This window comes from Xenopus laevis, chromosome 8S (assembly GCF_017654675.1).
Source record: "Xenopus laevis strain J_2021 chromosome 8S, Xenopus_laevis_v10.1, whole genome shotgun sequence".
NCBI classification, from domain to species: Eukaryota; Metazoa; Chordata; class Amphibia; order Anura; family Pipidae; genus Xenopus; species Xenopus laevis.
This window is the reverse complement of record NC_054386.1, coordinates 79,656,795-79,683,748: the sequence shown is the minus strand read 5'-3', so window position 1 is coordinate 79,683,748 and position 26,954 is coordinate 79,656,795. Positions and strand designations below refer to the sequence as shown.

The 26,954-nt window shown below is 40.5% G+C and overlaps 1 protein-coding gene across 4 annotated transcripts; it reads left to right on the top strand.

Annotated features, from left to right (window-relative positions):
* Positions 1-823: 823 nt before the first annotated feature.
* Positions 824-26,954, top strand: dmpk.S (DM1 protein kinase S homeolog). 4 transcript variants are annotated; one of them, XM_041575174.1, is made up of 15 exons: positions 824-1,330; positions 7,188-7,279; positions 8,402-8,485; positions 8,652-8,747; positions 8,853-9,001; positions 9,153-9,246; positions 9,323-9,523; positions 10,450-10,698; positions 14,575-14,651; positions 17,004-17,106; positions 19,780-19,904; positions 20,746-20,849; positions 22,326-22,396; positions 22,849-22,923; positions 25,534-26,954. In XM_041575174.1, exons 1-15 carry the CDS (start codon positions 1,198-1,200, stop codon positions 25,630-25,632), a joined length of 1,752 nt encoding a protein of 583 aa, XP_041431108.1. In that variant the 5' UTR covers positions 824-1,197; the 3' UTR covers positions 25,633-26,954. The 4 variants fall into 4 exon arrangements, with proteins under 4 accessions (XP_041431108.1, XP_041431109.1, XP_018088663.1 ...); XM_041575175.1 differs by having other exon boundaries at positions 825-1,330; positions 10,450-10,713; positions 22,853-22,923; XM_018233174.2 differs by having other exon boundaries at positions 825-1,330; positions 10,450-10,713; positions 25,534-26,953.

Here is a 26,954-nt window from a genome sequence, read left to right as displayed (position 1 = left end):
GTCCACATAGGGGCTAACGAATAGCCAATCACAGCCCTTATTTGGCACCCCAAGGAACTTTTTCATGCTGGTGTTGCTCCCCAACTCTTTCTACATTTGAATGTGGCTCACAGGTAAAAAAAAGGTTGGGGATCCCTGTGCTAGAGGAAGACAACTTGACAAAAACATTTTGGAACATGAATGCTGCTGTTGTTATTTTTTTTGGGGGGTGGGGTGCAGAGGCAAAAAAGTGAGACCAGTCTTCTGGGTACCCACATGGCAGCAGCTCAGTTCAAAGGCAAAACAAATATGCTCCATGCATTGTGCCACCCACAGATTTGTATCAGGGTCGTCAACATTAAAACCCATTGACAGCTGAGGGCTATCCAGGCTGGACTGGCAATCTGTGGGTTCTGGCAAATGCCAGAGGGGCTGCTGTAAGGTTCCATAAACAGTCAGTTTTTAGTGGCCTGGGGGAGGACTATTTGGGCCTCTGTGTACTTGGAATGCCAGGGTTTGACTCCCAGTGCAGACCTGTGTATATCTAATACAACTACAGAATGGACAACCAAGCACATCATTTGGCCTCCCACTTCTGTATGAAATAATTAATAAAAAAAAATGTGCTTGGCTCATGTTTCCCAAAACAAAGTCCAGCTGCCGTGCATTATTACTGGTTTGCTTCCAATCAAATACCGGCCTTACTTTTCTGGGGAGCAAAATGATATTCGGGACTGGCCAGAAAAATGTATGACTGGAAAAAGTTGGCGACAGCGGGGGCGTGGCCTCACAAAGAGAAAAGCACGGGTGACTCGGGTTTTAAGGGGTTAAATGGAGGAGGTGGGGGAAAGGCGGGTGCAGCACAGAGAAGGGACAGACGGGGAGAGAAGTCCGGGGAGCCGGGAGCAGAGAAGGGAGAAAGTTTGTGGAAGAGCCACTCCTGTGCATTCCTGTGACTCAGTCAGAAGTGTTGATGCTGTGGGGAGTGGGCAAAGCGATGGGCATGAGCGCCTGATGCCAGTGCAACAACCGTGCGGCCAGTGAACACTAACAGGAGTAGCAAGTATCGTCCCATGGACAGGAGCGGCTCTAAGAAGACTTTTCTATCCTTAGAGAACTTTAGAAGCAGGAAGTGAGAGCCGGAGCATGTGTCCCCTTAAGCGTGTCAGTGTGAGGAGGAGGAGGAACTGATTGTTGCTGCTGCTGCTGAGTGACAGGATGGAGGGGACGCAACTGCCCCCGGTGCCCCTGACTCTGGACTCCCTGCTGGACCTGATGCTGTGCGTGTCCAACGAGCTCGCCTCTTCCCCGCTCGCCCACGAGACCAACATCGCCGACTTCCTCAGCTGGGGTGAGTGTGGCTGTGCCCGGGATTATTCCCATGCCGCTAATTGCCTCTTACACATCGCTCTCATTTCTATAAACATTCATTGCGTGTAGTTCCAGCCACATACAGTATCTACCAGTGAAGAATTCCCACTGCAACTTATACGTTTATCTCCCATGGGAAAGGGCAGCTCACTGGGCTGGAAGGTCTAATAATATTCAAAACCAGCCAATGTCAGCTACAAAACCAGCCCAAAACTAGCCAAGAGGCACTTCAGAAGTAGCCCAAAAATAGCACCATGTGCGCAGTGAAAAAAAAAGTCTACAAATAAACGACTATATGTGAAAATAAGCCTTTTTAAAATTTTTCACTGTTTCGCATATTTTTCCACAAAGCAAAATGGGACAGAGTCGCCCGTCACCAGGGGCGTAACTACAGAACAGGGCCCAGGAGCAGGTCTGGACTGAGAATTAAAATAGACCCTGGCATTTCAGGTAAACAGAGGCCCAATCAGCCCACACAGAAGCCCAATCAGCCCCCCAATAGCCCACTAAATAGTGACTTTCTATAGCTCCTTACAGCAGCATTTGCCAGAACCCTCAGATTGCCAGTCCAGGCCTGCCCAGGAGGTATAGGGACGAAAATGCTTAAGAGTGACAGGAGACTGGGGTACAGATCCCAAAATCTGGTAACTACTGACTTCTACATAAGTCAGTACCAATGCTTGCTGGGTATTGTAGTCTTACCAGGGGCAATCCTACCCAATTTGCTGCCCGAGGCGTCCTTCGTTTTTGCCACCCCCCGCCTCCCCACAGCACTCACCTTCAGCATCAGACGGGGGATCCATGTCGCTAGGGCAGAGAACGCAATTGCGCTCTCTGCACTAGAAGAGCTGAATTTCTGGGTTTAAAACCGGAAATTCGTCTCTTAGTTACCAGTAGCGGCATTTTTGCCGCCCCTGGCAACCAGGTGGGCAATGCCATCTGAGGCGAGTGCCTCAACTCGCCTCATTGGCGGGGCGCCCCCGAGTCTTACATTAAACTTAGCAGTTGGCAAATTGTTAAACAAGAACGACATTACCCAACATGCATTGGGAGACACCAGCTTGGCACATTAGGGCAAGATATAACTTTGGCTGGTTTCCAAAGTACAAACCAGCCAAAGGGCCAAAAAGTAGCCCAAATCTGTACCTTGGCTAGTTTGTACTTTCAAAACCCGCCTGGGCTTTAAATTAGTAGCCCAATTTGGCCGGAAAACCACCAACCTGGCAACCCTGGCAGCACCTGTGGCATTGGCTGTATAATAAGCATTGGCTTTACATTTCCCCCTCAAATCCCCCAGCATCCACAGCTAAAGTTCAATCAAAGCTGTAGTCTGAATAACCCTGCTGTAAATACATATTTTCATTGGGACATGCCCTGGTGCCATAGTTGCCAGGGGAAGTTTTCCAAGAAGCCAGAATGTAATTATGAGTGACTGTTTTCATGTGTAAGCTATAGAGAATAAGAGTAGGTTTACAGGCAGCATTATACCATAAACAGCAATCGCTGCTATCCTGGGTAAATTGTGTATAACAAGTCGTTTGCCTTGTGCCAGATTAAAGAACAAATGTCTGTTGGCACCCAAAGCTAAGAGCAGAGTGCCAGTTCAGAAGTTGGCAGCTATGAGGAACTTGCTGTCATCTGGTGTGACAGGGACTGGCCATTTGCCTTTTAGATACTGCAGTTGCTTTAGCCGTTTAGAATCACTGGTGTTTATGAGACTATGTCATGCTTTGTGCCTATGCTAATGTCACTTGCAGTCAGTAAGCATCGGCCCTATTGTGTCTGATGACAAAGTCTGTCACAGGCGATCAGGCTAGCGTCACAGCTGTGCTTAAACTTTCCAGCCCAGGCCTATCCAGTCTAGAAACAAAAGTGTTTATGAAAAAGATAACCATAGATAAATATACGTAACAATCGCTAGCTGATGCTGAACTCAGCATTTCAGGGAGTTGCAGGGAGTTGCTAAAACAGCTTAAATGGCACCTGTTGGGCAAAAATATTATCCCCAACCAAAGGTATGGGCTAATAGAGCTAATAGAGCCAGCACTCTGGTTGGGACCAGGAGCGAGTGTCCTAGCGCTGGCTGCTACTGCTACCCCCAACTGGAGTGCAGGCTCTATTAGCCCCTACTTTTGGTTGGGGATATTTTTAAGCCAACAGGGGCCCTTTAAACCCTGTAGTAGGCCAGGCCGTCCGGCTACCCCAGGAAACTCAACGGCCGCATTGTTCCCCCCATGTCTGCACAAAACCGAGTGGGTGCATGTGTGAACAGGTGCGCATCCACTCGCTTTAATTTTGGTAAATGGAACACGCTCAGGATTTTTCTGAGAGGGGACACTTGCCAGATTAGGGGTAGGCGACAGGGAAGTTACTTGCCTGGCACCCCCCAAACTTTGACACATGCCTCCTCTGCCTACCCCTAGTTCTGGCTATTTTGATTTTTGCAAACAATTTTAATAAATCTGCCTTGCCTTCTTTTGCTTTTTTTAGATATAGTGCCAGATAGTAAAGGCATTGTCATGCAGGCTTCACATAGTATGTTGAAATACTGAAGCACATGCCTTTAGTTACTACATAGTGGGCTTTAATAGTCTACTTTTTAACTTGCCAAATAGCATGAATGAGCAAGCGAATCTAGGTGAATAGTGAATAGACTTGCTTTTCTAATTGTTTTTGATAGGCCTAGTCAAAGGTTTTAACTGGTGCTGTTATTAGGATTCTGGGAGTTGTAGTTCTGATGGACTTCTGAGCTCTGGACAGTGATAGTGTATGTTCTGCACATAGATGTGTCTAGCTAGCTATACATATATCCATACATTCACCTATACTGGTCTGACTGGATGGGTTAGTTTATAATGCAGGGAGTGTCTGTGCATCTTAACGCCCTGTAATAATAAGGGATACAGTATGTCCATCCACTTTGCGCTGTGATCTTCCCTTCTTTTTTACTCTTCATTATAGAGTAATATATATATATCTATATATGGAATAAAGGGGTTTAACTGGATTACTTATGGAAATGTATTTATATTTTACCATAAGGATGATAAAGATAGCACCCCAAACACTGTCTCTTACCTCTGGATTGTGTCCTTTTCTTCCTGTGCGCTAATCAACTCTTGTTCAGCACAATATGGTGCATGAGTGACAGAAATGGCACTTTGACATAAACATGGGTCACTTGGGACCCCCTTATTTTGTGTATATATGTATATATGGCTTCTGCAAGCTACTGGTCCATCCTTCAGTGAAACAGTGGAGCCTCCTAGAAATCTTTAACCTTGTGGCCTGTTCTGAGAGTCTTTCTGTTCTGGTAGGACTGAACTGTTTATTTGTCACTTCTTAACCAATTTAAGGTCAGTGGTTTTTATATTGCAATGCGTTGCTGGCAGCAAAGGGGTTATTTCTCCAGACACGGAGGTAATGCTCTTACATTAACCATATGTGGAGTCTGTAGGAGTGTGGACTGACAGAGCCCATATAAGGCAGCGGTCTTACTCTGCTCCCCTCACACCCAGCGTTCTTGTTCTTCTCCCCTCACACTCTTTTCTCTAATACTATTTCACATAAATACAATACTTCCCAAATTGTGCCTCCCATTATTTATTCCAAAACCATGTTGTCTCTAAACATTCCGCTAGTTCATGATGTTTAATAAATCCATCAATTCTTGTCACCCCTCTTTTTACGTCTGTAATTTCTTATAATGCTAGTCTATTCTTTCCCTTCTTTCTCATTAAAACAGCATTATTTCATTGCACCCTTTGTATTCATAATGTCTGGCTCTTTACCCAAGCGCTTTTTATGTGTGTGTGTAAACACATGTGCAGTATGTGTGACATGCTGTTCTATACATTGCAGCTGAAACAACATTGGTAGGTACAGAGCAGTGTGTTGTTGCACGGATATATATGTTGATATAAGCTGGAGTGGACCAATTTAAAAGTGAAATTGGTGAGTGAAATATAGAGACATAACTCAGTGTAGGTGGTAGAAAAGCTAGAGTGTGAGGTTAATGGAAAGGTTGTATTAAAATGCAAGCAGCCAGAAATAATGTAGGGAACGAGGTTCTTTTCTTTTAGGCTCCAGTGTAGAATACAGGCCTGTGTGCTTCTGCCACACCTATCTTATAGATCTTACTGCTTGTGATCTCTGCTGCCTTGGTAGCTTCAGTCCTGTATTAAGCAGAATATTGAAGGGATTCTGTCATTATTTTTATCATGTAGTTTTTATTTCTAAATTACACTGTTTACACTCCCATATAAAATGTCATTCTTGAACCAACAAGTGTATTTTGTTGTTGTAATATTGGTGTGTAGGCAGCCATCTCAGGTCATTTTGACTGGTTATGTGCTTTCAGAAAGAGCCAGCACTTTAGGATGGAACTGCTTTCTGGCAGGCTGTTGTTTTACCTACTCAATGTAACTGAATGTGTCACAGTGGGACCTGGATTTTACTATTGAGTGCTGTTCTTAGATCCATACCTCCCAACTGTCCCTTTTTCGGAGGGACAGTCCCTCTTTTGACAGCTCAACCCGCAGTCCCTCATTTGTACTGGAAAGTCCCTCTCTTTTCTCTGCACTGAACAGCCAGAAAAAGAAACAAAGTTTCTCACTTAATTGGCTTTTAGCAAAGAGCCCAGAACACCTAACAGGTGCAAATAAGATACTTTGTAACAATTTTGAGACACAAAAACACAGTTTAGATAAGGAGACATATTTTCAAACATTCATAACCTGCCAAATTTTGTAAAACAAACATGGTAATTAGGGGGTGTGGCCACATAAAGGGGTGTGGTCAAAAAAATTGCTGTGCTATGTGCGGAAAAACATTTTTGACCCTCTTTTTACTTCCAAAATGTTGGGAGGTATGTTAGATCTACCAGAGCACAAGTCACATGCCTGGGGGGCAGCTGGGAAACTGACAATATGTCTAGCCCCATGTCAGATTTCATATTAAATATATAAAAAATCTGTTTGCTCTTTTGAGAAACAAAACATTGTTTTTAACTCTAACCAAGGACTATTATTGTTTCTCTACCACCATATACCAAAGCAGTATATTTCATAGGTCCTTGTTCTGTTACAAACTGCCTATAACTTTCCTATAATACATTACACAACCCACTCCAGATCCTGTATGTGACAACTCTATGATGTCCCTGGCTCCTTCTCTATAGTCCACATGCCTGCCCCTGCAAAATATGAATCATCCTTCATCAATATATACTGCAATATATACTGTTTTGCCACTACCATATGGCTGGGCATAGTGTAGCACATGCAGCTGCTTAGGCAGTACATTACCGGTTAAAGGTGAAACTGACCCTACTTTTCCCCTACTTTTCTAAAGGAGGAGGCTTCTCTAAATTACAGATGCAAGAATATCCACAAATGTAAATCCTGTTTATCAACACAGTCTCAGACATCTTGGTGTTATATAAGAGATACTTGTGCAAATGTTGACTTCCTGGTATTACACTGTAATCAAAAAAGGATGAAGAAGCCTTGGAGAAAACAAGTTCAGGTGAATGGTGTAACAGGAACAATTATGTATAATATTAAATCTGTCCCTATTTGGAGCCGTCACTTCTGAAATCTTCATCAGTTATATAGCCATGGCCACTGAGAAATGTCAATAAAACATTTGTTCTAAAAGCAACATATGTTGCCTCATTCCTTCATTCTCACAGGAATATCTTCTTATATAATATAATCATCCTTTTTTAAACACAGAAAATGTTGACAAATAAGAACATCCTGGCATATCTAGCCTGCCTGTTCCCAAATGTGTTGGCTTGCTGATAGAAAGTACCGTGTATATTTCCCTGTTAACAGCTGACCCTGTGGCCCAGTATATACGAGAGCAGAGAATGAAAAGAAGTGACTTTGACATCCTTAAAGTGATTGGAAGAGGAGCATTCAGTGAGGTGGGTATTTTGGAAGAAAATGTAAACTTAAAAATTATCCAAGCATACATGTATCCATCTCTGATTAAAATAAACTGTTCTTTATGGAAGCACTGACACCATCATTTTTGCATATGCTCCACTAAAGAATCATCTCAATCTCAAACAATTGTTGATTTCAGTTGTTCAGTCATAACTCCACTTTTCATGACATACATCTCCATTTTTCATGACTGCAAACCTTGATGTAGGAAGAAAAACGCAGCACATTTGGCTGGATGGTGCACTTAGTTAAAGGGGCGATATTCCCCTGGTTTAACATTAGTGCAATGAATAGGGCTTGTACTGAATATACGTTTTGCCTATTGTTTTAATCATGAAAAATCTAAGGTTTTTGTTGTTTCTTGTGCAGGTTGTGATAGGCAGGGAAGTTGAAGCTTCTCCATGTTTGGTCCTTGCAAGGTTGGAAATTGGATTACCAGTTTACCACCACCCCCTTCACCCTTTGTTGTTACTGTTTTGTCAGCAGGAGTCCATTATGCAGGGTAATTATCTGTGGATTAGTAATCCAATTATCTACCTCTCGAAAACCAGACATGGATTAGCTCCAGTTATCCTGTTTACCCAATGTAGCTCAAGAAATAGCAAAAAACATAGAATTTTCATGATTAAAACAATAGGCAAAAGTATGTTTAGTACAATCTTTGGGGTTCATCAGAAATGTCCTTCTTACCTGGTTTATATTAGCCTACTGTTGCTGGCAACATCTTCCATTAATTTACCTGCTTTATTCATAATAAAAAGGCTGGATTCCTGTGGTTCCTTATTTAGCTTGTAGCCTTGAGCAAGCCATTTCATTTTCCTGTGCCTTATATCCCATAATAAGAGAGTAAGCTCTGCAACTCGCCAGAAGCCTTTTTGTCTACAGACTGGCAGCCTGCCTTGCTGATATTCCCATCTGGTATGCTTCAGCAACTTACCTCTAACAACCTTTCTTTCTGATGCACAACATATTCTGTTGGTGAACTACTGCTTGTTGATACGTTCTATAGTCATTTCAATTCCTCATAAAGTATCTTGTGAGGAGGGGCTAGTGAGGAATAATGCTCAGTCACCAACTGTGATTTCTGTATTATTTTGTAGGTTGCAGTTGTGAGAAAGAAAAGCAATTCCCACGTTTATGCCATGAAGATAATGAATAAGTGGGACCTTCTGAAGAGATCAGATGTAAGAGCTTGTTGTAGTTTACAAAAAAGCGGAAGGGTTGTGTAAAGGAGCTACAGGTTTGGGGCAAACAGAAAATAACTTTGGTACAGAGAGAAAGAGAAAAAAAATGAAAGTTATATGAGTAAAATGTGCATCTTATAGATTATTTTTTTTCCTGAGTATATAGGTGGCCTGTTACAGGCAGGAGAGAGACGTTTTAGTAAATGGGGACAAGAGATGGATAACTCGGTTACACTTTGCATTTCAGGATGACAATTATCTAGTAAGTCTTTTGCAATACTAATATTATGACAAAAACACAGGGTCTATAAATAATATATACCTTTTTTTCTGTGGAATGTCAGTAACACACTTTCTCTCACCTCAGTACCTTATAATGGATTATTATGTGGGTGGTGACCTACTCTCCCTTCTAAGTAAATTCTCCGATGGATTTCCCACTCATATGGCAGTATTCTACCTGGCAGAAATGGTTATGGCTATCAGTTCAGTTCACGCTCTAGGCTTTGTGCACAGGTTAGTCGCTCACCTTGCCTTCTGCACTATACCTGAGTATATTTATTTAATAATTTGTATTGTTTATTGAATTCATAATGTTTAACTCTTTGGTTTCTCATATCTTCTCTCATTTCATCTTTCATACTTCCTCTTGCACTGCTGCATCTAGGGACATTAAGCCAGACAATATGCTGCTAAATCGTGCTGGTCACATACGTCTTGGAGATTTTGGCTCCTGCTTGAAACTACGGGAAGATGGCACAGTAAGACCTACTTTTCTATCCTCATTTTGTTTACATTTTTATGTTCTATATTTTATATTCTCTCTTGCTGCCACAGGTCTCCTCCTCCACTGCAGTGGGGACTCCTGATTATCTTTCTCCTGAAATACTTCTTGCTGTCGAAGACCCAACCTTGTGTTATGGAGTTGAATGTGACTGGTGGTCCCTTGGAGTCTGTGCTTACGAGATGTATTTTGGTTATACTCCCTTCTATGCTGATTCAGTAGTAGAAACTTTTGGAAAAATAATTCACTTTAAAGTAAGTGTAAGGACACAGATACTAAAAATAACCTTTAGGGTCAGGGCCTGGCAACAAATCTCCTCTTCTTTGGGGCGACTAATCTCCCCGAACTGCCTCTCCTGCTTTTCCGCCAGCGATTTTACAGGGATGGCACTCGGAGTGATTAGTTTTCCGAAGCTGCCTCATGAGGAAACATGGGGCGTCTTCGGAAAATGAATCGATCCGAGTGCCATCCCACCGGCGATTTACATTTTAGTCGGCGGGAAGGCAGAGGAGGCAGTTCGGGAAGGTTAGTCGCTGGGCGAATCCTCCTCGAATCTGCCTGTGTGCCCTGACCCTTAGTGACGAGCACTGAGGGACATGTGACTGACCAACCCCTGTGGAGTGTGACATTAAGCCAGACAATATGCTACTAAATCGTGCTGGTCACATACGTCTTGGAGATTTTGGCTCCTGCTTGAAACTACGGGAAGATGGCACAGTAAGACCTACTTACTGGGGATAACTAATAAGTGTTCCTCTACTTGCAGTCCGGTACAGTGATAACAAATTTTTATATAACCATTGATCTTTCTAAAGTCAAAGGCACAAGATAAATGTGGTGAATAAACAGAAAAATACTTAACCTCCCTAGCAGTGTTGTTGAAATAGCTATAATCTTTCTAAATTTGTGTTCCTGCCACAGTTCCCTTCTATAAAATAGTTTTCACATCTTCACTGTTATTGCAAAGAAAAGTAAATTGTTTCCCTTTGCTGTTGAACTGCCTTCTTGTTTTATTCTGTTAACATTAACTCTGAATGTCTTACAAAATGTGTTCTGTGTAGTTCTTTTATGTTTAGGAACTCTGTGATTTTTGGATGTGTTTCAGTACCACAGAAGAAATACATACAAGTACCTAGCATACCTAACAAGTTTACATGACATGTTTTTCTATACGCACTAGGAGCACTTTAGATTCCCCCCCTCATCCAGCGAGGTTCCCTCTGAGGCATTAAGCTTTATCTCATCTCTCATCTGTGAGCGAGAAACCCGCTTGGGAAAAGGTGGGCTTCAGGATTTCCAGATACACCCACTATTTGCTGACATTGAATGGGAGAGATTGCGAGACAATATCCCCCCATATGTACCTGAGTCAGAGGGAGCCACAGATACCTCAAATTTTGATGTGGTTGAAGATCAGCTTTCAGAGATGGTCAGTGGCGGAGGTGTGAGTATCTGTTTGCCTGTTGTTTTTAAAACATTTATTGATAAATTATGGTACCATTGTATTGTGCTGGCATATTCTTCACTATGCTATGCTATTTTAAAAGGAAAAGTGCATCTGCTTTTAAAGAATAATATTTTACTTATTTAATCTCTTTGAACATGGCTCAGATTATCTGGTAAAGGTTGAGGGACATGGCAGCTGCATGTGGAAAAAACTCAATTTATTTTTCCATTTTTACACTGAAATGTTTTATTGGTTTTCCAAAAAGTTTTCAAGTAACGTTGCTTGAGTTTTTCAAGCATATAAAACATAAAATGTCATAAAATGTCATGTGTTAAAATGTAACAGAATACAATAAAGTAATATAAATAAAATGAAATAATTAAAATAAGATAAAGTAGAGTAAAGTAAAGTAGGGCGGCTGGGTTACACATAATAATAGGTAGATATATTTAGGAGAACTGAATGGCTATGAGGGAAAGAATGGCTAAGAGGTTGGAGGAGTGTTTAAACTAGGCAAGGGGGGGGTGAGATAAAGGATTATGGGGAAGCTAGTGTAGACGGGGCAGTGGGGTTAGTAAGGGGTCTTGGGGGAGGAGTGAGGGGGCATACAGTTTACCAGCTAAGGAGGTCCCTCTGTTACAAGGAAAACAGAATAATACTAACTTAACGTATAATTATTCACTAAGTAATGCACATTTCAAAAGTAAAAGTAGTAACCTACGCTGTATGCTGGCAAATGCACGGAGTTTGTCAGGTAAAATGGGAGACCTAGAATTAATTGCATGCTCTAAAAATTATGATATAATTGGTATCACTGAGACCTGGTGGGATGAAACATGTGACTGGATTGTGAATTTAAATGGTTACACCCTTTTTAGGAGGGACAGAGGGATTAAAAAGGGTGGAGGAGTGTGTTTGTATGTAAAGCCTGAATTAAAGCCATGCGCTAAAGAAATAACAATAGCTGGCACTGGTGAGGGTGTAGAATCACTCTGGGTAGAGATTTTGACTGGGCAAAAGGTAACAAAAAGAATTATCATTGGTGTATGCTATAAACCACCTCGTATAAGTGTCGAGTATGAAGCCCAGCTACTCTTGCAGATACAAGCGGCTTCACAGCTGGGTCAAGTTGTTGCTATGGGTGACTTCAATTATCCAGACATTGACTGGGGTAATGGGGTTGCTAAGACAGAAAAAGCTAGTAGGTTTGTAAATATGCTGAATGACAACTTTTTATTCCAGCTCGTTCAAGAACCTACTAGGAATAACTCTCTTTTGGACCTTGTAATAACTAACAATACTGAACTCATCTCTAACATTTGTGTGGGTGAGCATTTAGGGAATAGTGATCATAACATGGTCTCCTTTGAGATTCTGTTGCAGAAGCAATTCTATAAGGGAGTAACTAAAACACTAAATTTCAGACGTGCAAACTTTGACAGTATAAGGGCATCTCTGCAACATATTAAGTGGGAAATGCTTTTCACAGGGTTAAACACAGAACAAAAATGGGAAGTCTTTAAAATGCTGCTTAATAAATATACTTGTCAGTATATTCCACTTGTAAGCAAGGAACGTCGTTGCAAAGCAAAACCTTTTTGGTTCAATAGAAGCGTTGGTGTTGAGGTGGGTAAGAAAAGACGTGCTTTTAAGGCTTTCAAGTTTGCTGGTACAGCCGAAACATTTATAAGGTACAAGGAGGCCAATAAATCATGCAAAGAAGCTATAAGGCAAGCTAAAATTGCTATAGAAAAGGATATTGCAGCAAGCAGTAAAAAGAATCCAAAATAATTTTTTAAATATGTTAATAGTAAAAAAATTAAGCAGGAAGGGGTGGGACCCTTACTATCAGAGGGGGGTCAGCTGGTTGATGAAAACAAAATAAAAGCGCAGATTCTGAACTCACATTTTTCATCTGTCTACACAAATGAGGAACCAATAAGTGAAGGTTTCCTTCTTAACAGTCCCAATTCTAGTAATACAACTAATGATGCATGGTTCACACATGAAGAAATTCAAAAGAGACTTGAACATGTTAAGATTAACAAAGGTCCAGGGCCAGATGGTATTCATCCCAGGGTAATTAGCGAGCTTAGCTCTGTGATTGCCAAACCTCTTTACTTAATTTTTCAGGATTCATTGAGATCTGGCATAGTCCCGAGAGACTGGCGAATTGCTAATGTGGTGCCTCTATTCAAAAAAGGATCCCGTTCTCAGCCTCAAAACTATAGGCCAGTTAGTCTGACGTCAGTGGTAGGAAAGCTTTTCGAAGGTTTAATAAAGGATAAGATACTGGACTTCATAGCAAATCATAATACTATGAGTTTGTGCCAGCATGGTTTTATGCGTAATAGATCTTGCCAGACTAACTTAATTTCTTTTTATGAGAATGTAAGTAGAGACCTCGATTCTGGGATGGCAGTGGATGTGATTTACTTAGACTTTGCTAAAGCATTTGATACGGTGCCACACAAAAGGTTACTGGTTAAATTAAGGAATGTTGGCCTGGAACATAGTATTTGTACCTGGATAGAGAACTGGCTAAAAGATAGACTACAAAGAGTGTGGTAAATGGAACATTTTCTAATTGGACCAGTGTTGTTAGTGGAGTACCGCAGGGCTCTGTACTAGGTCCCTTGCTTTTCAACTTGTTTATTAATGACCTGGAGGTGGGCATTGAAAGTACTGTTTCTATTTTTGCAGATGATACTAAATTGTGCAGAACTATAGGTTCCATGCAGGATGCTGCCACTTTGCAAAGTGATTTGTCTAAACTGGAAAACTGGGCAGCAAACTGGAAAATGAGGTTCAATGTTGATAAATGCAAGGTTATGCACTTTGGCAAAAATAATATAAATGCAAGTTATACACTAAATGGCAATGTGTTGGGAGTTTCCTTAAATGAAAAGGATCTAGGGGTCTTTGTAGATAACACGTTGTCTAATTCTGGACAGTGTCATTCTGTGGCTACTAAAGCAAATAAAGTTCTGTCTTGCATAAAAAAGGGCATTAACTCAAGGGATGAAAACATAATTATGCCTATTTATAGGTCCCTGGTGAGGCCTCATCTGGAGTATGCAGTTCAGTTTTGGACTCCAGTCCTTAAGAGGGATATAAATGAGCTGGAGAGAGTGCAGAGACTAAGTGCAACTAAATTGGTTAGAGGGACGGAAGACTTAAATTATGAGGGTAGACTGTCAAGGTTGGGGTTGTTTTCTCTGGAAAAAAGGCGCTTGCGAGGGGACATGATTACACTTTACAAGTACATTAGAGGACATTATAGACAAATGGCAGGGGACCTTTTTACCCATAAAGAGGATCACCGTACCAGAGGCCACCCCTTCAGACTAGAAGAAAAGAACTTTCATTTGAAGCAACGTAGAGGGTTCTTCACAGTCAGGACAGTGAGGTTGTGGAATGCACTGCAGGGTGATGTTGTGATGCTGATTCAGTTAATGCCTTTAAGAATGGCTTGGATGATTTTTTGGACAGACATAATATCAAAGGCTATTGTGATACTAAACTCTATAGTTAGTATAGGTATGGGTATATAGAATTTTAATTAAAAGTAGGGAGGGGTGTGTGTATGGATGCTGGGTTTTCATTTGGAGGGGTTGAACTTGATGGACTTTGTCTTTTTTCAACCAATTTAACTATGTAACTGGGATCTTATATCAAGAACATTTACTTTAGTTATCTGCTCATACGCGTAATGCTGAAAAAAGCAGAGGGTCATTCTCATATGCTAACCAAGGTAACCAAATTCTATCATAAGCTTCCATATAATTTTGTAGCATGTATGCCATTTTCTCATTGATTTTTCCATTTTTAAAAATAAGTTTTATCTTTTATTCCTAGGAGACAATATCTGATGTTGGAGACAGCTCTCCTCTTGGAGTTAATCTGCCTTTTGTTGGCTATTCCTATACAGTGAGGTAAATAAATATAGTCAACAGGGATTCCAGCTGATCAGCTTTATATTTTATTTGAATTGTTTTTATATAGGGGATGTAGAAAATTGTTGGCTGCTGTTGGAATCTAGTCGGGGAGGGAGTAGTTAAAATGGAGAACATTTAGCAACAACAACATTTGATTGTGACTCCTTTTTGTTTTCCATGTGTTTTAAAATGCTGCAAAATTTAAATGGAGACAGATCATTTTATTTTACATATCATTTATACACTGCTTACTGAGAAAGGTTTGTTGCATTACTTTTTAGATCATGCTATGACACACCTATCATCCAAAGGCACAAGAATGCCCAACAGTACACATTATCAGCAAACATAGGTATGGATGGAGCACATAAGATGCAGTCTCTTCTGCAAATAATTATTTATTGAATCACAACATGTTTCGGATCACAAGGTTCCTTTATCATGTGATCCGAAACATGTTGTGATTCAATAAATAATTATTTGCGGCAGAGACTGCGTCTTATGTGCTCCATCCATACCTATGTTTGCTGAAATTGTCTGTGGGTCTTCTGGTGTGGCCTGACTGGAGAGTGAGCACGATACACAGGTGAAGGTGATTGAACGAATTTTTTGAAAGCAACAGTCCACATTATGACCTGAACACATGTCCATTAACACTGACTGAGTTACAAAATTAGTTACTCACTGTCCTCTTGAGGAAACCTAATACAGAAACCAGTCAGACAAACTTTGTTTGCTGGATAATTAATGACACTCTGACATATTTATTTTTTTGTCTGGAAAAAAATACTGTATTAGTCTATTAAAGAATACTGTCCAGTATCTTACTGATGCTTGAAAACAAGTTACCATATTTGTTAAACAATTGTAACTTAGCTGAGACAGAGCAAACAAATGCATCAAATGTTTAATTCATAGATATATGAAATTCAAACATCTATAGGTCATTAAAGGAGAAGGAAAGCTACGGAGGCATTTTATTGCCAATAGATTAGCTGCAATAGTGCAAGCTAGAATGCTATATTTATTCTGTAGAATGTTTTACCATACCTGAGTAAAAAGCTCTAGAAACTCTGTTTGTTTAGAATAGGAGCTGCAGTATTAAAATGGTGTGACATCACTTCCTGCATGAGTTTCTCCCTGCTCTGGGCTCAGATTACAGTAGAGAAGGGAGGGGAAGAGGAGCAAACTGAGCATGCTCTTGCCCAGGGCAAGGAGGTTTAAGCTGAAGGCAGGAAGTCTGATACAGAAGCCCATGTGTACACAATAGAAGGAAAGAAATGCAGTGTTTCTTTTGACAGGGGACTCAGAGCAGCACTACTTTGGGGGTTTACTGGTATATTTAGATGGACCTTTCTGATAAGGCTTACTTAGTTTTAACCTTTCCTTCTCCTTTAAACAATGCTCCAGATGCATGCAGTAGTACGCTAAGGGCCACAAGAGGTGATTTATCTGCACCTTTATCTACGCCAGGGGAGGAAACGTGAACATTCACTTTTTCTACATTTTTCCCTGATGAAGACCACCTTTTGTGGTTGAAACACATATTGTAATGCAGACAACTATAGAAAAATTCACTTTAATAAAGAAAAACCTTATCTTAATATTAATCACATGAAAACTCAGTGGCAAACCAGTTGAAAGCTAATTGTACTTGATAAAACTGTTGCTATTATTTGCACAAAGTAATCAGTACCCAAAAGATAAATACTGCATGTGTTATATAGAATTTTTTTAGCTTAATGATATAAAGAGCCTGACCCTAAATTGCAACAGAAGCACTAATCAGAAAGAAACCCATGCAAGACCGATACTATGTATTAGACAGTAAAGCTTATATAGTTCTAATCCTTATTGAAATAGTATGGGCAAATCGGCAAGGCTTTAATCTGTGCAGTTATAGGAGTCTATCTTCAGGGAAAACTTTAGTAAGGGGATTTAATTGTTCAGTCTTTTACCATTAGTTTGTTCACTTTATAGATTACAGTGCCCCCTTTCTCCCACTGCACTCTACTGCCCATTGATGATATTACATGCAAGTCTGAATCTGTACATACAAACAAGAACTGGGAGCATCAGGGGTTGCTTCAACCTAGGCTAAATCTGAACCAAGATGTCATTAAGGATTGCTCATCCAGGAAGTAGTAATGCGTTATAATAATCACTTGTTTATCTAATTGTCTAGTCAAATGACAGTCTAAATGAAGCAGACATCAATTAAAATATGGCTAATGTGGGGGTAATATTATTAAAGCATGCATTTTGACTTACCTGTAACCTCTAACCAAATGTATGTGATTATAAATGGTGGCTTCCAACACTCATAAAGATACTTTTTGTTTTTGTCAGAGAGGATGACAGGGAACATGTTTGGGGAAACTTGAAGAATGAGTGTGATTGCAAAAGGGCATTAATACCCAGCCCCGAAAATAAAACAAATGGAGACACCTTGGTAAGAAATTATTTTCTAGCTTCTATGCTTGATCTAGTGCCTGAAATTTAGGGTGGTACAGCATTAGTCTTATAATATTTGAGAGGGCATAGCAGGCAAATACAGAGCACTCAATTTACTCTGATATCATTTATATATACAGTATATGCAGTATTTAGTTTTGCATTGTAAAACTTTTTAAGGAGCAGAGATCTATGTGTTCATTTGACAATATGTTTTAATAGGTCACTTATTATGATACCAATTGTTTATTGGTAAAGTATTTATTCCAAACATTGTTTTCCTTAAACTAAATTTTATCTTTTTGTGCAGAGCAACAAAAAGTGTGCACAAAAAGGTTTAAAAAAGCAGAAAGGGATGATAGTTAATTACACTTTAATGTTCTCCTCCAATCTGGTAGAGCAACAGAGCATGTCATTTCAGGAGTGATGGTCATAAAGTTAAGTATGTTATGCGAACAAAGGGCAGTTTACATTGACCAGTTTTAATTTGATGAGGAAAAATTCTCTCCTAAATTACATCCAACTTTTCCCATAGACAACCACTGAATTTTCATGACATAAACCACAAGAGACGTTTTCCTTATAAAATTGAATCTATGGATGTAGCAAATCCACTTTTTAATTTACACATGCAAATTAGGGTAAGGAAGGGGTAAAGAGAACCACATATGCAGGTTCGGCATATTTTCGGCCCTCGGCACTTGGATTGGCCAAATCCTGCTGAAAAAGACCGAACCCTGGCCCAATTCCAAACTGAATCCTGGATTCGGTGTATCCCTAATTGAATCTGACAAAAAGTGCAAAAGTGTTTTTTGCACTTTGCACCCTGCCCTCATTAAACAGAGAATGTTGTAGTTTCTGAGTCCTCCTGTGTCCTATTGTAAGATTTATGTCCATAATAAATGTTGTACCCCAAGGAGAAGCCTAGTGCTTTTATTACATTACTCAATAATTTACATGTTTGTACCGTTAAACAATACCTGTTCAGTTTGGTTAAACTACCTTTTTGTCCTATAGTCTGGGAAAGACTAAGGGGCAAATTCACTAAAGCGCGAAGTGACTAACGCAGTGTGACGCCATTTCGGCACTTCGCCAATTTACTAACGGTTGCTGGGTAACTTCGCCAAGGAGATAGACTCTGGTGCAATTTCGCACTCTAACGCCAGGCGAATTTTCGGTCTGGCGAAAGAGCGTTATTATTACGCAAATTCACTACGTTTTTGATTTTACTGACCGTTACCTCTATCGCCAGAATTCCCCTCGCCACCTCAGACCAGGCGAAGTGCAATAGAGTAGATAAGAGTTCCTCAAAAAAAAGTTGAAAATTTTTCTAAGTCCCAAAAAACGCTGGCATTTTTTCCTATTTAAAGGGTGATAGACTGAAAAAGATTGTACATTTTTTTTGGGGTATCCTCCTTCCCCCCTACATTTGCTAACATATGGCACCTAAACTATACTGTGGGCACATGTGTAGGGCATTTTAACAACTTTATATAATTTAATTAAGGTTCCCTGGCCTTGTGTAGTGTAATGTATTTGCTGCAGCATATACGGCCATTGTACTTTAACTGCACGCTGTATGCTGATTAGCCAACGCTAGCGTAACTTCGAACTGCTGAGCGTAATTTCGCTGATGTAATTTCGCCAGTGTTCGGTACCCTGTGCGCAACTTCTGATCTTCGTGAATTAGCGTTGTCCAGGCGAATTTTCGCCTGGCAAAGTATTGGGATGTGTGCCAAGCCAGCACTGGCGAATTTTCGACGGTTAGTGAATTTGCCCCTAAGGATGATGTTACATGAGGGATTCTCTCTTGCCCCAAAATCTGCCCGTCTGTGTGCTGTGATGTTGGGGCACATTTCTGCATGAAACTAAATGCTTTCATCTTTCCACTCCAAGATCTGACAAGCCCATGCTATGTCTGTCACTGTGATGTTGGAGTGGAAGGAAGTGGTTCAGCATAAGAAGATAGAGGACTTCTGATGATATATTTAATGATTTAAATGGAAATTTATACCTTCCATAGCAATGTTGATCCACCCAAATGTTGCTGGATGTACAGTTAGTACCAAGAATCCTGCCTGCTCTATTTATATTTATTTATATCTGTTCTTGGCCTCTTGCAGTCATCATCCAAGAATCAAACTATTTTGTTCTAGCGCTGAAGTCTAAACAGCTTTGCATTTGCCATTTTAAAGTACACAGTAATATCCTTAATTTCTATTAGGTAACAATGAGGTAGCACTAGAATTGATGATTTGTTTTGTATCTGAAATTAAAGGGAACATATGCCTCCCCTTTTGGCATATGTTCCTTTTGAACTTACAGTTCAGTAAAGGCTTCCTCATATCGCTCATTTTTATGATATATTGGGGTTTTGTTAACATTTATCTGTAATGTTTTTTAATTAAAACGAAAAAGGTTTGTGGGACCAGCTTCAATAACAAAGAGCATTTTCTTGGTTATTACATGAAATAGAGTTTGCCTTTTAAATCTGATTATACCATATGACTTTTTTCAGTATGTATTTATTTAAAGTCTTTGAATTCATAGTTAAACTGTGGAATTGGGTTAACTTTATCGCATGTGTTCTTTTTTCCTTGAGATTTTCCTTGAACAGCATGCTTATATGTGCATATGGAACAGTTCATTCCGTCTGTTTCCCTGTATTTAGGTTCCACATTTTGAATCCTTGTTGCCGCCAGATCAACAAAATGATCTAGAGAGTGAGCTACAAACTCAAGAATCCTTAAGTACAGAAATCAGCCTCTTGAAATCAACCAATCAGCGCCTAGCTAGGTGAGTCCCTGCATAACTTACCGTATAGGTTTTTTTACTCTACACCACTGTCGGCGAAATGTGTTCAAAATGAACTATTTGTAAAAATATAAAAAGAAAGTCAACTGCATTTGTTCTCAAATTTATTCCCAGTACTAGCACAGTATGACTTGATCAATATATGTATATAAGCTTTATTGTGTGAATAATAGTACTGTGTTGTTATTGAGTTTGACTACAATATGTTAGTGTCTGTATGTTTATCTCAATGTATCTCCCAAATATCTACAGTTAGGTCCATAAATATTTGGACAGAGACAACTTTTTTTTTTTTTGGTTCTGTACATTACCACAATGAGTGGCTTGTTAAAAAAAGGCTTTAGTTCCTCACATTTTTATGCAATCTTTTTCAACCCACTGAGTTAAAGCTGAAAGTCTGCAGTTCAACTGCATCAGAGTAGTATTTTTTAAAATTCATTGTGGTAATGTACAGAACCAAAATTAGAAAAAAGCTGTCTCTGCTCAAATTTTTATGGACCTAATTGTATATATTGGCATTGAGTGTAGGCATTGAGCTGAACACCTAAACTGTGGGTGTTTATCAGTCCAGCTGTATCATCAGTTAGTCTTTACATTTCTAAGCATTACATTTTAAACATTGGGACTCAAAGCTTACCGGATATCACTAGAAGAGAACACCCCAGCTATCTATTGTATAAAATGTTTAGGAGCATATTTATCGAAGGATGAAATCAGAGGATTATGCCCCTACAAATCCTAAGCAAGTGAATAGAGAGCTCTGTTTGATGAATATTCCTCTGTGTGTGTGTCTTAAATTTAATTTAGTGCTTGTGTTTACCAGTCAATTAAATGAAGCTGATCTGTTAAACTCTGAGCTACAGAGCAAGATCCGAACACTGGAGGAGAAACTGAAAGAGAAGGAGAAAGGGGAGGAACAAAGTAGAGGTGAGCCCCCAGTGCTGTTATGCTTTCTTTGCAATATTGCTACATTTGCTAGGAATTGACATTTTTATGTGCACATTCCCCCACCTTTATTACTTCTCTCTATTTTCTTCACCCTCTTTGTTATATTCTTTTAAGCTTTTATGTTCAGTGAGACTCTTGTATTATCTATGTTTCTCCTTTTTTCTCATGTACTAACTTTCCTCCAACAATCTTTACTATTCCTACACTATATGCCTTTCTTTTTTCTCTTATTTTATTTTCTAACTCTATTCCTTCATTCCTCACATTGAACTTTCCTACCCTCACTCTCAACTGTTCCTTTCCCTCACCCTGAACAGCCTATTTTCCACACTCTTGGTTGTCCCTCTCCATCACTTGAGTTTTTCCTGACAGTGAGCTTTCTCATACGTTCAGTCAGAGCTCTCATTTCCCTATACACTAATCTGTACTCATCCTTACACTGAGCGGTACCTCTTCTTCGTTGAGTTGGCTTTTTCTAAACTGTTCTTCTCACTCACTCTCACCTGTCTCTTGCACTCACTCTGAGCTGTCTTACCCCTAATTCAAAGCAGTCCCTCTCTTTCACCCTGAGCTGCCAATACTCTTTCTCTCAATTGGAGCTGTCCCTCTCTATCATTCTGAGAAGATTTCTCTTTCTACCACCTCTGAGTTGTCCCTCTCAACAACTCTCTGTCTCTCTCATCTTTAATTTGAACAGTCTGTCTCCCACATCCTCTGTACTTTTACTCCCTAACTCTGGGCTGTCTCTCCTTCTCACTCTGTTTCCTTCACCTAATTCTGAGTTACCCCTCTCAATCACTCTGAACTAGGGATGCACCGAATCCAGGATTCGGTTCGGGATTCGGCCAGGATTCGGCCTATTTCAGCAGGATTCGGATTCAGGCGAATCCTTCTGTCCGGCCGAACCGAATCTGAATCCTAATTTGCATATGCAAATTAGGGGTGGGTGGGAAATTGCATGAATTTTTGTCAGAAAACAAGGAAGTAAAAAATGTTTTCCTCTTCCAACCCAGATTCGGTTCGGTATTCGGCCAAATCTTTCGTGAAGGATTCGGGGGTTTGGCCGAATCCAAAAAAATGGATTTGGTGCATCCCTACTCTGAACTGTCCTTTTACTCCTCAGTGTGAGGTCTGTCTGTCAATCACTGAGCTGTTCCTCTGCATTGTTGTCAGCTCTTTTATCCCTTATTTTGGCTGTCTCTCTTCTTCACCCTGTTCTTACTATGGCTTCTCTCTTTCCAAAATTCTAAGCCAAGTAGTTTCCAACTGGTGGTCTGCCCCCTAGACCTGGGGCACACACTCAGTGAAGTCAGTCTTGACCTCTCTGCCATCATTAATTTCCTGTATACCCATTATTGTTCATTTTAACAGTTCTTCATCTATTCTCTAGCATTTTAACCCTTTCAGTGTTCAGTATTATTATTTTCTCATGTCTTCCACCACATCCTCTTTCAGAAGAAGTGTTTCTCCCCCGGAGATGGGAAATCTGCAATCAGAAATTTGAAACTACCTCTAGGAATAGACAAGTGAGACATTTCTAGAGTTGTTGGGGAAGGCATGCAAAAACCTAATTTCAGAGTAGGACCAGTGCTTTGAGGGAGTTAAAAGATGATGGTGGGGATAAGAAAGTGACAGTAGAAGATAAAACCGACTAACAAGCCAAGATTTACATGGTTCAGCAATGTGGCAAAATCGAAGCTACTTGACAGAGCAGAAACCTGTGGCAGGTGGTTATTGTCTATTACTCAGAACTAGAATTCATTTTTCTTGGTTGGTACAAAAATCCAATAAAAAGATTTACTAGAAATGCATATTTATTAGTGCTTATTTACAAGAACCCATTGTTATTTTCTCTAACAATGTAGATTTAATGGTGTTGGAAGGGGAAGAAACTCAGCAATTAAGCACCCATAGGGCTGTGGGAGGGACACATAGACTGACATCTCTACAGCTGACTGTGAACCTTTCTCTTCCTCAGCTAGATAGCTGTATACCTTCCTATTGTCACCCTTTAGTGACACCAGTTCACCGCCACATGCTGCTCTTCTCACGGGTATGTCACCTGCATGTCACTTGCTGTGTAACCATGAGGGGTCAGTTAATATTTGTCTTGTTTATCTGCATGCCACTAGTTTGGGTATAAAAACACCTAATCTCCTTTCATCTTGAATTTTCTAACTGAAGGACATATTTGCATGCCAAGTTTTTCTTTGTGTTGCAGTGTATCCCTACCTAATTGGGGATATGTTCACTTATGTCTGTGTCTCATCATTGTTGAAAGGAAACACTTGTATCCAGTTGCTCTAAATGTGAAGATTTTTTTGTGGTAGGGCCTGGTCTGTTCAAGTTCCTAGATCCCTTCTGTATGCAATTCCACTAACTTTTCAAGAGGTAGTCAGTCAGTGTCAGTTCCCAGTGTCAGCGCTACTTCAGTTAGAGTCCTGCAGAGGTCCCTGTGGGATGAGGGTAGGGTTTTCTGGTGCAGGTATAGATGGGGATCTGAAGGTCAGGTTGCGGGTCTCATCTAAATTTCTTATCTTATGTTATATTGTCTATATTTTACTACTTTTAAAATATTACAAAACGTTTTTCTGTTTTTCTGATGACGTCACTTCCTGTTTGCAGCAACATCACTTCCTGTTTAATGGTATTCGGTGGGTTGGGGATAAGGCATTTGTGGGTCGGGTAGCGTATCAAAGTGGGTAAATATGCGGGTTCGGATCTTAAATTGGTTCTGTGCAGGATTCTAACTTCAGTAACATGCCAAACAAGGCAGGATTGAATGTCACCCATATAACAGATACGAGAGAGTGAACAGCAGGACTCCTACTGGGTATATTTTAGTGATGTGCAGGCCGGCACGATACCCGCGGGTTTACCTGCAGGTCGATCAGGTTTGGGACAACCTCGCACCCCCATTTGCGGGTTGCGGGCAGGTCCGGGTCAAGCTCTTCTCTTCCTGCTCTCCCCACTCAGCACCTTACACTGCCGGCTTCCAACTTCCGGTTTTGTAGCTGCGTGCCTGCTCGCCCCTTTTGTGACATCATTGGCGGGTCGGCGCGGGCCTATAAAAGGAACCCGGAAGTCGGGCTCAGGTGGGAGCGGGTGGTTGGAGGGCGGAAATCGGGCAGGTGCAGGTTCGGGAAGAACCAACCCGCACATCACTAGTATATTTATCAAAGAGTGAAGTTAGAGATCGCCACAGTCTTCTAGAGTGAAATTCCGCTACTCTCCATTCATTTCTATGGGTTTTTGAAAGTGTATTTATCAAAGGATGAACTTTCACTTTCACCCATTGATAAATACTCTTTTAAAAATGCCATAAAAATGAATGGAGAGGACTGCGGCGACCATCAACAGAAGCAAAGTAAGCAGTGTCCAATTTGAAATGCAGGTCCACACCCATCTCAAGTGTTGACCATTTATTGGCAGTTTGGCCAAAGCAGGTCTATTTGCAATAATGGGATGGTTCACCTTTACGTTAAAGGAGAAGGAAAGGCAAATAATTCAAAAACTATAAAAATGAATGCCAATAGAAAAGTTGCTTAAAATGAGCTATTCTATTTAAAGGAGAAGGAAAGGCATCACTTGGGGGTGCCAAAGGTTACCCCGTGCTGGTGCTCCTATCAGCAGAAAACTGCATCGGCCTGGGTTTATACCAGTGAGCACCACAGAGCCATCCACGGAGCTGCAGCCCCCCTCTCCTGCTCTGTGCTTAAAACACCAGCGTCGGAGCGGGTCAAAGGGAGGCTGCATCACTAGTGCAATGAGCTCAATAAAGCTCTATGCACTAGCGGAGCCAGATTTTAGGCTTAAAACCTAGAAATTTGGCTCTTAAAAGGATACTGTCATGGGAAAACATGTTTTTTTCAAAACGTACCAGTTCACAAATTCTGCACTGAAATCCATTTTTCAAAAGAGCAACACTCAATAGTAAAAATCCCACTGAGACTGATTCAGTTACATTAAGTAGGAGAAATAACAGCCTGCCAGAAAGTAGTTCCATCCTAAAGTGCAGGCACAAGTCACGTGACTGGGGCAGCTGGGAAACTGACAATATGTCTAGCCCTATGTCAGATTTTAAAATTGAATTTTAAAAAATCTGTTTGCTCTTTTGAGAATTCGATTTCAGTGCAGAAGTCTGAAACTGATGTGTTTTGAAAAAAACATGTTTTCCCATGACAGTATCCCTTTAAAGTTACAAGGCCAGCTTTTTGCATGGTTCTCACCATGCCTCTTTGCAGGAATGGCCCTGTGTGGGTGCCATCATGCTTTACTCCACAGCACCAGGTGTACCGTAATTATTTCAGAGAAGAGTGGTTTTATTTGGAACTCTATTTATTACTGCATTAAATAATGCTAAGCATTATTAGGGAGTATACAGTGTGCCCTTTGAAGGACAGAATATTGTGTAGTTATGTTTATTTCAAACCTTTATCTGTATTGTCATATCACTGAATCTTTGTTTCATCTCATCTTGGAATGGCAACTTCATTAAGTTCATTAACCATAAGTTCTAGTACCTTGTTACTCATCCTTTTCTGTCTTTACTCACTCTGTGTGTTAATGTGTCACACAATATTTGCTGTCACTGACACATTATTTTTATTGAAGTGAATGATTACTCTTTGCCTGCATTACCGTTTTGCTTTATTTCCCACAGATACCTAAACCTCTTGCCACCTGGGTGGGTTATGTCCTGTTGTGTTCCAGTGACACTTCTTGGCCATCCTATCTCCTGTGTCAGACACATCCCACGTAGAGGTCAGCTTTGATCTAGATGAGCGTCAGTTCCTGAAGCATGTCACACTGAGAAAGGAAACAAAAGTCTGCGTAAAGTGATGTTCTTCTATTCTGTACGGTCTTTTCTCCTAGTTCAATTCTATATATTTGCATAAACTTCAGTGGAGTTTTCACATGCTAAAACCAAAGTTTTTAAAACTGGCGCAGAGCTGGATAGTGTTTTTATCTTGTCTGATCCAAACACAGCATGCAGCATTTCTTTCCAACAAGCCTGTCGTGTCAAATAGCAAATATTTTTATGTAGTTTACGCATTCGATTTTTATTTCAGTATAATTATATTCAGTAACGGAACTGATGCGCCCTGGTGCGATCTGCCGGGGGGGCCCTGCGGGGGTGCGGGCCCTGGTCCAGTTGCACCCTCTGCTCCCCCGGTAGTTACGCCACTGATTATATTTTGACCTGTGCAACTACATCTGACTTATAGGTCAGCTACCTATTGAATCCACATCCAACATGGCTAGTTAGCAATTCATTTAGATACATGCTGCATGGCTGCACAAATTAATTGCTAACTAGCCATGCAGCATGCGGATTCAATATGCAGCTGGTATTAAAGGGGTGATGTGACAGCCCTACTTGATAGATGCAATCTATTGCTTTAACAGTATGCAGTTAGTTCTAGGTACACTAGATAGAAGCCAGAGGATTGTTTATATTGAAATTGGTGATTCTAAGACTGATGCCACAAAAGGCTAATCTCTGCCTTTTTTCTTGCCTGCATCCGCAACAATTACATCAACTCGAGTGCAAAGCTGGCTCTGAAATGCAAACTCTAGTGTTGCGGTGCCAAAATCCACTGCGGGTGCCTGCACCCAGTCCGACTTAAAGGTTCCAGGTGCAAGCAAGGAAGGCTGATGCTAGCGTAGGGGCTGATCCATGGCCTGCGATTTTCAGCTGGTCAAGTTTCAGCCCTATGAGGCATTAGCCTAAAGCAAAACTATTATTAATTGTTCTAAAAAAAAGTCTAATATGTAACTTTTGTCACAGCATGTTGTTATCCAGTATTGTACTTTTATAGTACTTTGTGCAAAGTGCAGTATTTGTACACAGGATCCAGTGATTGCCTTAGGCCAATGTCACTTTTAGGGGGTATATTTCAGCCAACTCAGAAATACCTGTTCCCACCTCCCCTGATGTCAATATAAAATGCACCAATGGTGTTATCCCAAAAGTGCTTTGCCTCTTAAAGTGGACCTGTCACCCAGACACAAAAATCTGTATAATAAAAATCCTTTTCAATTCAAACATGAAATCCAATTTCTATTTTTTATTAAAGCATT